We start from the raw sequence: 14,601 nt of genomic DNA, 5'->3' as shown, positions 1-14,601 counted from the left end.
TCTCTGTACGTGTCTGTGTTCTGTTGGCTCCGTCTCTCTAAAGCCGGTCATCCACCGTAGGCGGGGCCGAGGGGTCCAAGGAAATGCTTTGAGGCCTGAAACGAAGTGCTCATTTGGGAACGGCGCTTTACTTAAGTCTTAGGCGAGCGGGGAACTCGCACACCCTATCACAGCTTAACCAGAGCAGTAAACTGGACCCTAAAACTGCCTCGGCCAAGTACCCAGCCGCCCGCCACGCGCAGGTTCTCGCGATACCCGCCTCCCCGCGCCCTTCCGGCTCCGGTCGGCCCCGCCCCCGCCGCAGCTCGTCGTCGTCATTTCCTGTGGGTCTGCAGGCTTAGAGAGAAGATGGCGGCTCTGGGAGAACCTGTACGGCTGGAACGGGGTGAGTGCTTCCCAGGCCCGGGTGGAGGTGGGCGGAGGCCGTGTGAGGGGGGCGTGCGCTGGAAGCGAGGAGGGAACGTCCGGGCCCCGAGATCCACTGCCAGCCGGTGTCTGGTGCAGGCGCGGGCGACCGTCAGCGTCGCTGTGCTCGGCTCCCGGGAGCTCCCGGTGCTTTGATTGGCATCCAGCCCCCGCCTCTGTCCGCACGGACTGGCCAGAGCTTAGCACGGGGGACGGGGGGGGACACTGCGGCCGCACAGTCCGAGACCTGAGACCCGAACAGCAAACACCACACACTGCTGAGACAGACGACGGGCTTCCCCACCTTGCACACACCCTGCAGGTCAGGTGCCTGCCTCCGGAACCTGACCTACCGCACACACTGGGTTACTAACCACCGCATCTCTTGCATGTGGGAACTAGTTTTGCTGGTTCCTCGCCATCCCCGATAAAGGTGAGGAGTGCCTTAAGGACAGTGCTGCTCGCTTGGTCTTGGGAAGGAGTTTATATAACTGGACCGGGTAGTGACACTTGCAGGTGTAGCGCGCTGCCTTGTTTACAAACACCACCGTGGCAGGCTTCTTGGAGCACACTGCCTGGCCGAGTGAGTTACAGAGGACCTGACGGTGCCCCATGGCGGCATCATTAATAGTTTCCCAATATTTCACTCCTCCATCCTCCCAAATTCTTTCTTTCTTTTTTCTTCCTAGCATGTTTTAGACACCACAACATTCGAATCATTGATAAGAGCCAAGAGGTACAAATAAACATTCTGAATGCTATTGGAAAGCAGCGCATAGGGTAGAAATTGAAATTGTTTTGCACGTAGTTGCATTTGCTACAGCCTGAGTATTTATATACTTTAAGAGTGCACGTTGTTAGAGTTATTGTAATTAGGTAAACCTCTTTCCTCGTGCCATCCCACAGCATGCACTTTGGATTGTCAGTTGGCTCCTTGTGGCTTTGGCGGTATGTGTATGGGAGACAGCTTCGCCCGTCAGGCTGGTGATGAAGGCATCTCTCTGACAGGGGAGTGGCTAGGCCCAAGACTGCCATCTTCCTGGTCAATGCAGTGGCAGTGTGCTTTGTAGATAGGGACAGATCTGTTGGATGTTGACAGGAATCTGTGTTTTCCCGTGCAAGGTGATTGTGGGATTGTGAAATGTTGGTGTCCTTTTGTGTTGTTAAGTGCAGCACAAAGTGTGACAGAAATGAGGAAATGGAGCCCCTGGCTCTCTTGAAGAGCAATTTCATATTCAATTTTGAATTGACTGTTGTTAAACACTTCTGAACTTCCTATGGTACCAAGAACCAGAAGGTTTTCCAGCACCCTTGTGGTATGCTGGGACTAAAGACCCTGCCTAACCCACAGCTCCACCGTGCTAGGCACGAGAAAATGTTTTTAAGTGTAATTTAAAAATTGTATTCGATTGTAAATATAGTTTAATTTCTTTTTTTTTTTTTGGCATTGTTCATTGACCATGTCCAGAGTAGAACTTTTGGATGTGTGTATTTTTTGAAATGTGAAGTTTACTTCTGAGATTATTGATGTTGTGTTCATTATTTCCGTTTTAAGCTTTACAATAAAGTGCCCAGCACCTTGCCAGAAATAAATTACTAGTGGTTGCCTTTTATTAAGATGGAGTCAAACTGCCTCAACTCTCGATAGAATTCTGTAAGAATCTACTAAAAACACTTGGCATAATTTTATAATGCAGGATTCCAAGTGTCCTCTCAACTATCAAGCCATGACTTAATAGAAAACAAATTTGAGCACATATTAGGTACAGGGTAGATTTAGTGAACTATTTCTTTTGTGGTTCGGTGAAAACTCTTACATGCTTGCTGTGTTAGAACTTTTGTGAATAATTGGCGAACCAGTCATCCCAAGTTCTGGTGGTAGGAAATCAGAATGGAGGTGTTCCATTCACATTGTTTTGGTGAACACCAGTGTGAGCTTTTTATTACCTGAAATTAGAAAACCACTTTCCTTATATACTACATTTATTTATAATTTTTCATCTGCACACACAAAGAAGACCGAATTCTAGGAAGAAAATTTTCCGGTTCACTGGTTGTAACATGAAATTGGAGGTTTCTTTCACTTAAATCAGACGAGTCAAAGAAATAATAGTCAGTGATGTGTACAAAAACAGTTAAGGAAAAAAAATAGAGATAGCCACAGCATTGTAACATGAATCTGACCCTGGGATTTCTAAATCTATGAACTTATAGTCTCAGGCTTCCCAGTGAGACCTGCCCAGCGTGCTTAGTGCATTTGCAAAAATGTATATAACCTCTTAGTCTAATGATCAGTTGTTGGTGGTATAATAATAACATTTATACTTTCTAGGCCCTTTTTTCATGATATTGTTTGATTCAGTCATCAAGTAATTCTTACCAGGAAAGTACTCTTATTTCCATTTTGCAGTGAAAAGGAGCCCACCAAGAAGATAGTGTTGAGATTAACAAAGCTAATCGTTTTATCTTTCTGTTTTGTAAACAGTCATATTTGATTGAACATACCTGAATTAAAACATTATCAGTGAATTGAAGTTGAAAGCAGACCAGTCAGTCTGTAGTTTGTTTGCTGCCTGCTATTAACTACACCTGTTAATGAAGAGCCTGCGTCTGTGTGTGCCATGTTTTCAGTCAGGAATTGAACAGTGACTTCACCTGAAGATTTATTTTTATTGCAAAGTCAGATACACAGAGAGGAGGAGAGAAGAAGATCTTCCCTCTGGTTTTCCACTTCTATATCAGCCTTTTTTCTGATGTGCTCTAAGATGTACTTGTCAGATTTTGCATTCCTTCCCACCATGGGTGCACATACCCACATAAGTCTTTCTTGCCATGTGTGTGCGCCCTCGTGCTTTTCCTATGCTGTGTTTCTGTATTTCTTGTTAGTCGTTGAGAAATAAATGAATACTATTATGTATTACATAGACATATGGGGAATCCTCAGAGAAAATTAATTTTTTTTAACTCTAGATATTTGTAGAGCAATTGAATTGTTGGAAAAATTACAGAGGAGTGGAGAGGTCCCACCGCAGAAACTCCAGGCTTTACAGAGAGTCCTGCAAAGTGAATTCTGCAATGCTGTGAGAGAAGTAAGTACATGTGATTCATATTTGCTACAGTTTTGAACTGATTAGGCTCTGAAATTGGGAGTTCAGAAAATCTTATTTAAAAAAAAAAAAGGTTTATTCATTACAAAGGGAGAGGGAGAGAATCTTCCATTCACTCCCCAAATGGCCACATTGGGTGGGACTGGGCCAGGCCAAAACCACTTGGCACTTAGGTCATCATGTACTGCTTTCCCACGTGCGTTGGCAGGGAGCTAAAGGGTAAGCGCAGCAGCCGAGGCTCAAATTGGTATCCAGATGGGATGCTGGTGCTACAGGCAGTGTAGTGAGATAACCCGTCTTCAGGTGATTGGTTGTTATCATTGTGGTTGTTATTGTTATTAGAAAGAATAGCAGAGATGAATCTTTCATCTGTTAGTTTACTTCCCAAGTGGCCACATGCTGGGGCTTGGCCGGGTGAAACCCAGGAACTCTGTCCAGGTATTCCTGGTGGGTGGCAGGAATCCAAGTATTTGGGCCCTCTGCGGCTCGTTTCACAGGTAGGTTAGCAGGGAGCTGCATGAGTGTGAGTGCAGCCAGGAGTTAAATTGGTGCTCCAAAGTTGGTGTTACAAGTGATGGTGGCTTAACCTGTTGTGTCACAATGCTGACCACAGTATCAGAATTTGGGGAGCAGGTAGATGATAGTTTGAATATTTGGGTGCCCTCCATGTGGGAGCTCTGGCTGGAGCTGCTGACTCCTGGCCTTGGCCTGATCCAGCCCTCGCTGTTGGCACTTGGGGAGTTAGCCAGTGATGGAAAATCAGTCTGCCTCCACCTCACCCCTGTCCCCTGCCACCACCATCTCTCTCTCAAATAAATAGATAACTTTTTAAAAAAATTATATTTTTGTCAATCTTTACATAACTAATTAGGGTAAAAAGGTTCAAGGGCTATAGGAAAGTGGGTAAGACTGTTATTTCCGTATTGTTTCCTTCATATATCTGAGGTAAAGGTGGATATTGAGAGAGAAGCCCCACCCAGTTTCCCACCCAGCCCAGGTCCTGGATGTAGGGCATGCTCTGAGATACTTGCTCAAGTGGTTTTGATAGTTCACCAGTTGTGAATCGCTGCCAATCTTGCCACTCCAAGCACAATGAGGTTGTCGAAGGATCCACTGATTGACATAGTCCATCATAGAGACTCCATTTGCCCAGTATTTTGCTGCCAACATATAGCTGGGGTGGTTGATTGACCTGTTCTGCCTTCTTTCTTTTCTTGGTTAGGGTTCTGAGTCCAGCATTTCAATTGGGGAAATCTCCAAAGAAACTGTATCTGAGGTGTTCTCAGACCAGATTCTCGTATGTACTAGCAGGTACAGGGCCAGGCTCAGGCAATGGCCCAGCTCAGCTGTTGGTTGCAATTGCTGGGTTGGTTCTGTTTTCAGCCCCGACTTCCGCTGGAACCAATGGGTGTTGCAGATAGATAACTTTTAAGAAATGTTAGAACTTGGTCTCTCTCAATTTTGTAATTTCTGATTAAATATTTCACAAAGATGCTTCAATTTGCTAAAATTTTAATATGTTTTTTGAGTACATGCAAAACACAATAAAGTATGCTCTCAAGTTTTAGATAAAATACACCTCTGGTTCTGCAGGTGTATGAGCACGTCTATGAGACCGTGGACATCAGCAGCAGCCCGGAAGTGAGAGCAAATGCAACTGCCAAGGTATGTATTTTCATTTACCAAAAGTATGAATTGTTTATGAAATACACACTTAAAATATGTTATTAGTAGATTCATAAGCTTTTCTTCAAAACAAACAAAAAAAAACGAATAATGTCTTTCAGCCTACACTGAACATTTCAAGAGCTTAAAACAAAAAATTTTTAAAATTAGGTTATAGGACATTTTATCATGCAGATAATGCATTGAAAATGTACTTATACACAAATAATACATCATAAAGGATATAACATGCATTATCCATGTATTGTGTAAATTTTCATCAGAATTCTGAGGTGTGAATTACTGAGCACATTTATTGATAAGCAATATTTATGAAGTTACTTGTCTTAAATCACATGTAGCAAATGGAGGTTACTTTCTGCTTTGCTGTAACTGCAAATATATAGAATAATATCAGAAGTAGGTTCCCTCTTTATAATTTCAGACAGTAGGTTCTCAAACAGTTCAAGCATTGACCATTGTTAATATCATCTGTGATCAGAATAAATTAATATAAAGCAATAGGTGACTTACTCTAGAATTAGTCATTAGGTAACTCTTCATTGATAGTTTACAAGAGAAGTACTGGATTGACAAACTACACTAACATGGTTGCTTGTGTTTGAAAAGAGCAAAATAAATTTTTTTGTTTGTGTTGTTTTGCTGTGTTTGTGTGTTTTTGAGTTCCAGGACCTTTATAGCTCACAGAGTTTCTGAGCCTTAGCCACCTCTGCTCTAGAATAATGCATTTCCAGAGCTTCAGGAATAGTATTTAACAAATCTGGTTTCTTTCTTGCTTCTTCCTATTTTCATGTATCCCTCTGTGTTCTAATCCATCACAGAAGAAGGAAAGTACCAGGAGGCAGCCTTGTGGCACAGTCAGTTAAGCCACCATTGTGACTGATGCCGGAGTCCCAGCTGCCTTGCTTGCAGTTCAGCTCCCTGGTAGTGCACTCCTTGCCACTGGAAGGGAAGCCTGGCTCCTGGCCCGTACTTGGCTTTGGTGGCCATCTGGCGAGTGAACCATGAGATGTAAGACCTCTCTCTGTCTCTCCTTATCACAGTGCCTTTCAAATAGTTTTTTTTTTAAGATTTTATTTATTTATTGGAAAGTCAGATAGACAGAGAGGAAGATCTTCCGTCCGATGATTCACTCCCCAAGTGAGTGCAACGGCCGATGCTATGCCGAGCCAAAGCCAGGAGCCAGGAACTTCTTCCCGGTATCCCACATGGGTGCAGGGTCCCAAGGCTTTGGGCCGTCCTCAAATGCTTTCCCAGGCCACAAGCAGGGAGCTGGATTGGAAGTGGAGCTGCCGGGATTAGAACTGGCACTGATATGGGATCTCGGCACATTCAAGGTGAGGACTTTAGCTGCTAGGCCATGCCGCCGGGCCCTCAAGTAGTTTTTAAAAGATGATTCCAGGGGCTGGTGCCAGAGTAAAACCGACTAAGCCTTGGCCTGGGCTCCAGCGTCTCATGTAAGTGCCAGTTTGAGTCCCAGCAGTTCTACTTCTGATCCAGTTTCCTGCTGATTGCCTGGGAAGGCTGAAGAGAAGGTCCTGCTAGAGACCTGCAAGAAGCTTCTGGCTCCTAGCTTCAGATCTGCTCAGCTCCAGCTGTTGCAGCCATTTGGGGAATAAATCAGCAAATAGAAGATCTCTTTGTCTCTCCTTCTCTCTATAACTCTGCCTTTTAAGTAAAAATAAAATGAATCTTAAAAATCATAAAAACAGGGGCTGCATTGGGCGGGCCAATCTTCCACCTAGTGGCACCAGCACCCCCTGTGCAGGCCTGGTTCAAGTTATAGCTGCTCCCCTTCTGATCCTGCTCTCTTACAGTTAGGGAAAGCAGCAGACAAAGGCCCAAGGTGTATGGGAATTTGAAAGTCCAAATGAGAAACTAGTTGCTGACTGTGGCTTCAGCCTGGCCCACGCCTGACTGTTGTGGTCCTCTGGGTAGTAAATAGTGATTGGAAGATCTCTATATTTTGTCTCTGTTACACTTTCAAATATATTTTTTAAAGATTTATTTATTTGATGGGCCTGCTGCAATAGCAGGATCCCAGATGGGTGTCGGTTCTAATCCAATCTGCTCCACTTCCCATCCAGCTCTCTGCTTGTGGCCAGGGAAAGCTGTCGAAGACAGTGCAGAGCCTTGGGACCCTGCACCTGTGTGGGAGATCTGGAAGAAGCTCCTGGCTTCAGATCAGCTCAGCTCTGGCCATTGCGGCCACTTGTGGAGTGAACGAGTGGATGGAAGATCTTTCTGTCTCACCTCTGTAAATCTGCCTTTCTAATAAAAATAGATCTTTAAAAATAAAAAGATTTATTTGAAAGGCAGGGCTGGGGGGTATGCAGAGAAGGAGGTCTTCCATTTACTGGTCTACTCTTCAAATGGCTGCCAGGGCTGAAGCTGTGAGCCGAGAGCTGCTTTTGGGTCTTCCATGTGTGTGACGGGGGCCCAAGTACCCAGGCCATCCTCACAGCTTTCCCAGGCACATAGGGAGGGAGCAGAATAGGAAGTGGAACAGCTAGGACTTGAACCATCTAACTTTGTGAGCAAAATTTCTGCTACTGTGCTATGGTGCCAACTCCTAATTTTTTTTTCTTCTAGCAAAGTCTTGATTTAACAGAGACAAACAAGCTGAAGTAAGAAAAGGTCCGTTTTAAATATGCAAAATTTCATTTTAGGCTACTGTTGCTGCATTTGCTGCCAGTGAAGGACACTCCCATCCTCGAGTAGTTGAGCTACCAAAAACAGAAGAGGGCCTCGGATTCAATATCATGGGAGGCAAAGAACAAAACTCTCCAATCTATATATCTCGAATAATTCCAGGTGGAATTGCTGATAGACATGGAGGCCTCAAACGTGGAGATCAACTCCTTTCTGTGAATGGAGTGGTAAGAATGAATTTTATTTCTATTTGCAGTGATGTTTTGTGACCAGCTGGGGTCACATTTGAGTTATTGAAATAAAATAAAAATTCAGGATTCCCTAAAAGGGCCAGGCAGAACCATTTAGCACAGTGATCCTTTTTAGAACACTTCAGATGTGCTTTGCTCCTTTTTTATGTAAATGATCAGTGCTTACTGCTTCTATGACATAATTAAGCTCTTCAGTAGTGAATAAAACATTAAGTTAGAAGTGTGCCATAATTATAGAAATACAGCCGCAGGATTTATTTTTGACTTAATGGAGTAGCGATTTGGTTGCTTAGAAAACAATTCTTAGGGGCTGGTTTTGTGGCTCAATGGGCTGATCCTCCACCTTCAAGAACCAGCATTCTCTCCAGGTGCTGGTTCCTATCCCAGCTGCTTCACTTCCCATCCAGCTCCCTGCTTATGGCCTGGGAACGTGGTAGAGGTTAGCCCAAAGCCTTGGGACCCTGCACCTGTGTGGGAGACCTGGCAAAGGCTCCTGGCATCTGACTTTATTTTTTAAATGACTGGCTTCAGCCATTGTGTCCATTTAGGTAGTAAACCAGCGGGTGGAAGATCTTTCCCTCTCTGTCCTTCTCTGTGTAAAACTATGCTTTTCCAATAAAAATAAATAAATTTTTAAAAATAGTTCTTACACTATAAACAATGTGGCATAGCAAAGAATTTTATACCAGTTAAGATGATAAAGCAGGGCTCTTTCTATTTTATAGCGTTGAAGTCATACAGCATTAAAACTTTTTCATGTGTGTTGAACATTCTTGTGTTTTTGCATAACTTACTAATTATGTGCCTATCTTTTTGTTGCAGAGTGTTGAAGGAGAACATCATGAAAAAGCTGTAGAACTCCTGAAAGCAGCTCAAGGAAAGGTTAAGTTAGTGGTCCGGTACACACCCAAAGTTCTGGAAGAAATGGAGTCACGATTTGAAAAAATGCGATCCGCAAAACGCAGGCAACAGACCTAATACAGCTCACACTTCATATCCCGGTGTCTTTTGCAGCTGGAGGTTTTACCTGTGACCTACCGAGGGCCGCAGTGCTAATGATTGTAAAAACAAACTTCCCTTGAGATCCTTCTTACCATTTTATAAATGCCTATTTTAACATTTATTTATGGTTCCAGAGAGGCATACACTTTTCTGATGAGAAAAAGTAAAAGGTGATGAGGGCAGTTCTGTCCTGCAGTTTTTACAGGCCTTTTTCAAATGCAGACTTTGTCATAAAATTGTTATAGATTTTTTAAAATGCTTTTTAATATTAAAATGTACTTTTACATTCTTAATCTTTTTTTAAGAAAAAAATGTTTTCTTTATTTGGCTACTTATTTGAAAATAACAGTTCTCCAATTCTTTTTTCACTTACTCTATTTTTTTTAATCTGCAAAATTTCTTTACAATTTTCCAGTAAATTAAACAGAATTGTCTCATCTATAGCAATTCATTAGCTCGTCAGTGTTAATATCACCGCTGCATTTTGTACTTTGAACACATATAGACTCAGTGGTAGATCAACTTGGCACAGTGGAAGTTTTTGCTTTTATTTAAGCATAATATATAATAAATATTCATTTATACTGATTTATACACGTTTTTTAAACACTGAAACAATCATTGATGAAATATGTAGTCTTAATATTTGAGCAGGATGTAATTTGATTGCTAATATTACTGATTACATCCCTTTATAGCCAATATATAAAATTGTAAATGCAAACAGATTTCTTTTGCAAATTTTTTTATGCTATTAATTTTTATTTAAATGTATTTCTTTTATTTTGTTCCTTCCATTCCTAGAGATGAGCTAGTTAGTTTGTGGTTGGAAATGGCAGAAGCAAAGAAAAAAAAAGTAATACATTCTCATTCTTACTGGTTCGTTCTTACTAGTTCAATTTCAAGAATTGATTTTCAGTAGGAAGAAGAGAGAAGGATATAATATACATAGTTATGATGTAGTGTATTTGTAAGAATCCAGCTGTGTCAAAATAAATAGGAACTATACATGTTAAAACGGCTGGATTTAGAAATACAGTCTTTGTTTACGGTCAAATATAGTGATGGGAAATTTAAGAGATACTTTATTGCATTTGTCCACTGGATGTCACTGTTTTACTAAACGGCAGCTATTGGTGTATGGTGATGAATGAGATCTGAAAAGCCGAAAGTAAAGAATGTGCTTTCAGTTACAGCTTATAGGAAGATTCTACTTTTTAAAATATTGCAAATGATGTGGAAAAAAAAGAGATACAGGTTCTAAATACATGAGTGGTTGGGCATCATTATTGACCTGTAAAAAAAAAAAAAGTGGGCGTTGTGTAACATTCCTTCAGGAAGACTACAAATGTATACCTTTGTCTGCATGTTTGTGAGCACTGTGATTCCTACAGGAGTATGCCAGGGTTCAGTGATATTTCAGAATAAGTCAGATCAGCATTGTTATTTATCATTTAGGTATTGAACACTGGATTGCATGGTTGAATGTGTCTTTAGTCCACTACAAAATGCTTGTTATTGATAGGATCATGTTCTTAAATTGTATATTTTCAAAACTGATGTTTTTAAAAATGTTGAGACCAAAGTAGTATAGAATAATTATGGACTTAATTTAATTGTAAAGTTATTCATTGTAGAACTTTATATATTAAACAGAGGTATTGGTGCATATGAAAACAATAACAATATTGTTATGCTCGTGTTCTTGCATTGCAGGGTAAGTAAACCCTGAAGAAATCTTATTTTAATGTAACTACAGCTGCAGTAGCTTTTAAGAATGTATCAACATTTCATTATAAATTACAGCTTCCTGGTTCGGTGTCTCAGCTGTTTTCAGAACTTCAGCCAAGTTAAATCTTTTTTGGTGTTGAAACTTAGTAAGTTGAGTAAGCTATTTTTTTTTTTCCTACAGTAATCCACAATCTGTTCTTTGTGCGGATTGGCACTGTTTATATTTCCTAAAGTAAGGACAGTTTCAAGGAGCCAAATACAGCAGTCTTGCTTGCTCCTGTTGAGCATGAATAGAAGTAGCTTGTTTTCATTAATGGAGTTTTCATAATGTCTCCCAGAATTTTAAATCTTGACCACAGAAAATTCAATCCTTCAGTGGCAAAAAGGTAGAGAGCATTAGCCTAGCACAGAAAGGAAATGAAGGGAATTTTCATCTTACAAAAGGATGGTTCAGGAAGAAAACCTAGTATACTATAGGTATTTGATTTATAAATTACCCCCCTTTCCAATTTCCATCTGTTTTTTCTTGTTCTTTCACAATGGTTGACTGAGTGGTTCCTGACTGGCTGCACAGGCGAGCACCTGCTGGGCTTCAGGAGTATCTGTCACTGTCCAATCAAACAGTGCTAACGAGTCAGAACCGCTTTTCCTCTTAAAAGCTTCTTTGATGGTTCTGGTGGACAACCAGAGCTGAGAACCAGCAGTTCTCAGTTTATAAGATGATCTAAGTACACTAGATTATGTCTGGAAGTATCCGTGGAATAATTCAGCTTGCAGCTATTTAATGATTGATGACTTTCCTTAGGCATTAGATAGCTTGGCATTCTTTTATTTGGAAAGTAATTACATTCTACTCTTGTAAAATTGTGAGTAGTTGAAATGTAAACTTAATATGTCATCTTTCTGCCCCATTGCCTTTAAAGCTTAGAAAAATAAGTGTTTATTTGAAAAAGCATGCTTAAACATTGCAGATGAGAAATGTCAATGGTAATTATTTTATTAATAAGGCCACTTAACCATTAGCATTAAACTAGATTATAGCGGCCTCGGTCTATAGGTTTGGGTGCTTCAGATGTGTTTTATTAAAAAAAAAAATTCTAAATTTCTAAAATTTTTCTGATCAAGTAGTTTGGCCCCAATACAGTGTTTACAATTAAAATGGATATTATAGCACTTAATAATAAAAGAAATGGTTATGGCTTAACTGAAAAGAATGTCAGCATGGCTTGGTATAGACTTAAAGAGTACATATTGTGCATATTTTATAATGTGGAATGATAATTGAAATATCAAGGACTTTAGTAATTGTATTTCCTGAATAAATGTATGTTTATGAATTTTCTAACGTACATCTTGTGTCCTCTGCCAGTAGTCTGTTTTGTAGATTTCATTATGTACAGTTCACAGACTGTTGCTTCAAAGGTTGTTGCAGTCATGGAAAGAAATCACTGCTTGCTTATTAATTCTTAACTTTCAAACTCATTTGTATTTGGACATGATTTTTAAAATATTGGCAAGTATTATACTTCTACTTTTTGGTTAATAGCCAAAATGATGTAAAATAACACTTTTTTCAATAGATGGTTTCCTTTATGAGTTTAATTTTGATCCTAAGGCTTATTTAAAATAAATTTTTATGAGGCATGTCCTTGTTCATTGGAATTTAAAAATTCAGCAACTATACAATGGATAGGATTTTGAAAGCCGTGCATGTTAAGCGACTTGTACATAATCCATCGTGGTTGCTTTGTTTAAATGGACCTTCAGATTTTTACGTTATGCCCTTTATAAAATGTAAATTCAGAAGAAATTCATTATTTCAAGATGGGGCACGGTATGGGACTGAGAGCAGTATGTGACAGACTGGAACCCAGCAGCTCTGGGTTGGATCCCGGTTCTGTGTGAGTGTGACCCGGGACAAGCCTCCTGCTGCGCTGTGCCTGGGGTCTGCTCTCATGCATCCCTCAAGCGCCTGGGTACCTGGCATTGTGCATACTATGTGTATCTTCCTACTTTTTCCTTATACAATAACATTAGGACCTTGTTTGCTGAAAGAAATAATTTCCAAACAATAAAATTAGCAGATTCTTATTATTGATGCCTAGAAAAGCTAACCTTAAAGTTAATGCTTGAAAAAATCAGGACGAGCGAGACTCATGTGGAACTTCAGGTCTCTGTCTCTTCTGGTTAAAGAACCTCGTGGAATTCTGCAACTAGTGCACGTCGGAAGGGTACAGAGCATTGGGACCACATTCAGAATGAAAATCAGTGATAAATAAATCCAGGGAATAATTTTTAAAGAAATTAGCCAGCTCTTACCAGAATGAATTACAGGATGAAGTCACTACAAAGTGTAAATCATGAACTTTTTTTTTTTTAAGATTTATTTGTTTTTATTGGAAAGTTGATCTGTCTGCTGGCTCCCCAAGTGGCTGCAACAGCAAAAGCTGAACCAATCTGAAGCCAGGAGCCAAGGTCATAAGGCTTTGTTTCCCAGGCCACAAGCAGGGAGCTGGATGGGAAGTGGAGCAGCTGGGACACGAACCGATACCCATATGGGAATCTGGTGAATGCAAGGCAAGGATCCAGCCACTAGGCTATCGCACTGGGTCCGCCATAATGAAATTTTCAAAAAAATTGAAGTGTACCATGCAGAAGGGTTTTTAATTAAGAAAGGATGCCAGCCGCCAGTCCCAACTCTTGCTGGTGGGTGCTGCAACCTGACCCTGCTCCATCTGCTCTCATCCCTGACTTAATGCGAACCAGTAGGCGTGGCAACCTAGCCCAGCATGACCTGCACTCCATCCTGGTTTCTGCATTTGCCAGTCGGCTATGGTTTGCTCAGCCCTGTCCAGTGCATTCCTTTCCAAAACCAACTCACATACTTGCCAATGGATGGAGCTACCCTGTCCAGCCTGCCCAACTCCCAGGTCTGGACCACGTGCTCATCAGCAGGAGCTATGACCTGCTAGGGGAGTTGCCCACGTTCCCACACTCAGCAAACTTCCAGACCCAGATCTCATGCATGCCAGTGGGTGACATGCATGCCTGACATGGCCTGACCCATCTGTCCTTGCCTTTTTATGAGCTGGTGTGGTCTGGCCACCCCACACCCTGTTTTAGGGTGCCCATGGGGGTGATGCAGCCTGAAACTGAGCCACTTTTTCCCAGCCCCAATACCGGTGAGCATGGGTGAGTTCCATGGTCATGCCTAGCTCAGCCCATCACCATCCCAACTCCCTAGCTAACCAGCAGGACTTACAATTCCATAGGGTTGGGCCCATATATCCCCCATAGAATCCACCCCCAGACCTGGTTCTGATGCGTGCTGGTTGGTGCCATGACCCAGTTTAATGTGACCCATTCCCTGATCCAACACTCACTGTCAGGTACTGGGCTCCAGCCCTGCCAGACAGGCCCCCAGCCATAGCTTGCAAGTACACTGGTGTGTGGTAGGCAGCCATGTTTTCATGCTAACAAGCCCAACCCAGAACTTCCATGGGGCAGGTGCATCAGTCTGACCCATAAAGATCTTCAATTCTCTTCTCCAAACCACCAGGTCTCAGTCCCCTCACCTGCAAGTAAGTCCTCTCATTGGGTGTTCCTCAGGATGCATTGTTTACCTACTCGTACAATGGCCTTAACCATGGATATCCCCAGGTAGTAATTCTACACTCCCAAGACCCCAAGAGCTATCCACCAGGCAGCCAGCAGGCAGAGCCCACCCGTAAGCCCAGGACCCTCTCCCTGCCAGCTGCGATGAATGG

At 41.8% G+C, this 14,601-nt stretch overlaps 1 protein-coding gene across 1 annotated transcript; it reads left to right on the top strand.

Moving 5' to 3' along the window:
• Positions 1–319: 319 nt before the first annotated feature.
• Positions 320–12,183, top strand: LIN7C (lin-7 homolog C, crumbs cell polarity complex component). The gene is made up of 5 exons (XM_040980014.1): positions 320–385; positions 3,376–3,494; positions 5,106–5,177; positions 7,868–8,077; positions 8,924–12,183. The coding sequence occupies exons 1-5, from the start codon at positions 349–351 to the stop codon at positions 9,077–9,079; spliced, it is 594 nt and encodes a 197-aa protein (XP_040835948.1). The 5' UTR covers positions 320–348; the 3' UTR covers positions 9,080–12,183.
• The last annotated feature ends 2,418 nt before the right edge of the window (positions 12,184–14,601 follow it).

This window comes from Ochotona curzoniae, unplaced genomic scaffold (genome assembly GCF_017591425.1).
Source record: "Ochotona curzoniae isolate NIBS_2020 unplaced genomic scaffold, NIBS_Ocur_1.0 contig_3432, whole genome shotgun sequence".
NCBI lineage: Eukaryota > Metazoa > Chordata > Mammalia > Lagomorpha > Ochotonidae > Ochotona > Ochotona curzoniae.
Note: the sequence above shows the minus strand (reverse complement) of the source record. Positions and strands in the feature narration are given on the sequence as shown.

Excerpts from the sequence above, each read along its gene's own strand:
- LIN7C (XM_040980014.1), top strand. The coding sequence starts at position 349 with ATGGCGGCTCTGGGAGAACCTGTACGGCTGGAACGGG. Across the intron at positions 386-3,375 it reads ACCTGTACGGCTGGAACGGG|ATATTTGTAGAGCAATTGAA; the intron begins GTGAGTGCTTCC and ends TTTTAACTCTAG. Across the intron at positions 5,178-7,867 it reads GAGCAAATGCAACTGCCAAG|GCTACTGTTGCTGCATTTGC; the intron begins GTATGTATTTTC and ends ATTTCATTTTAG.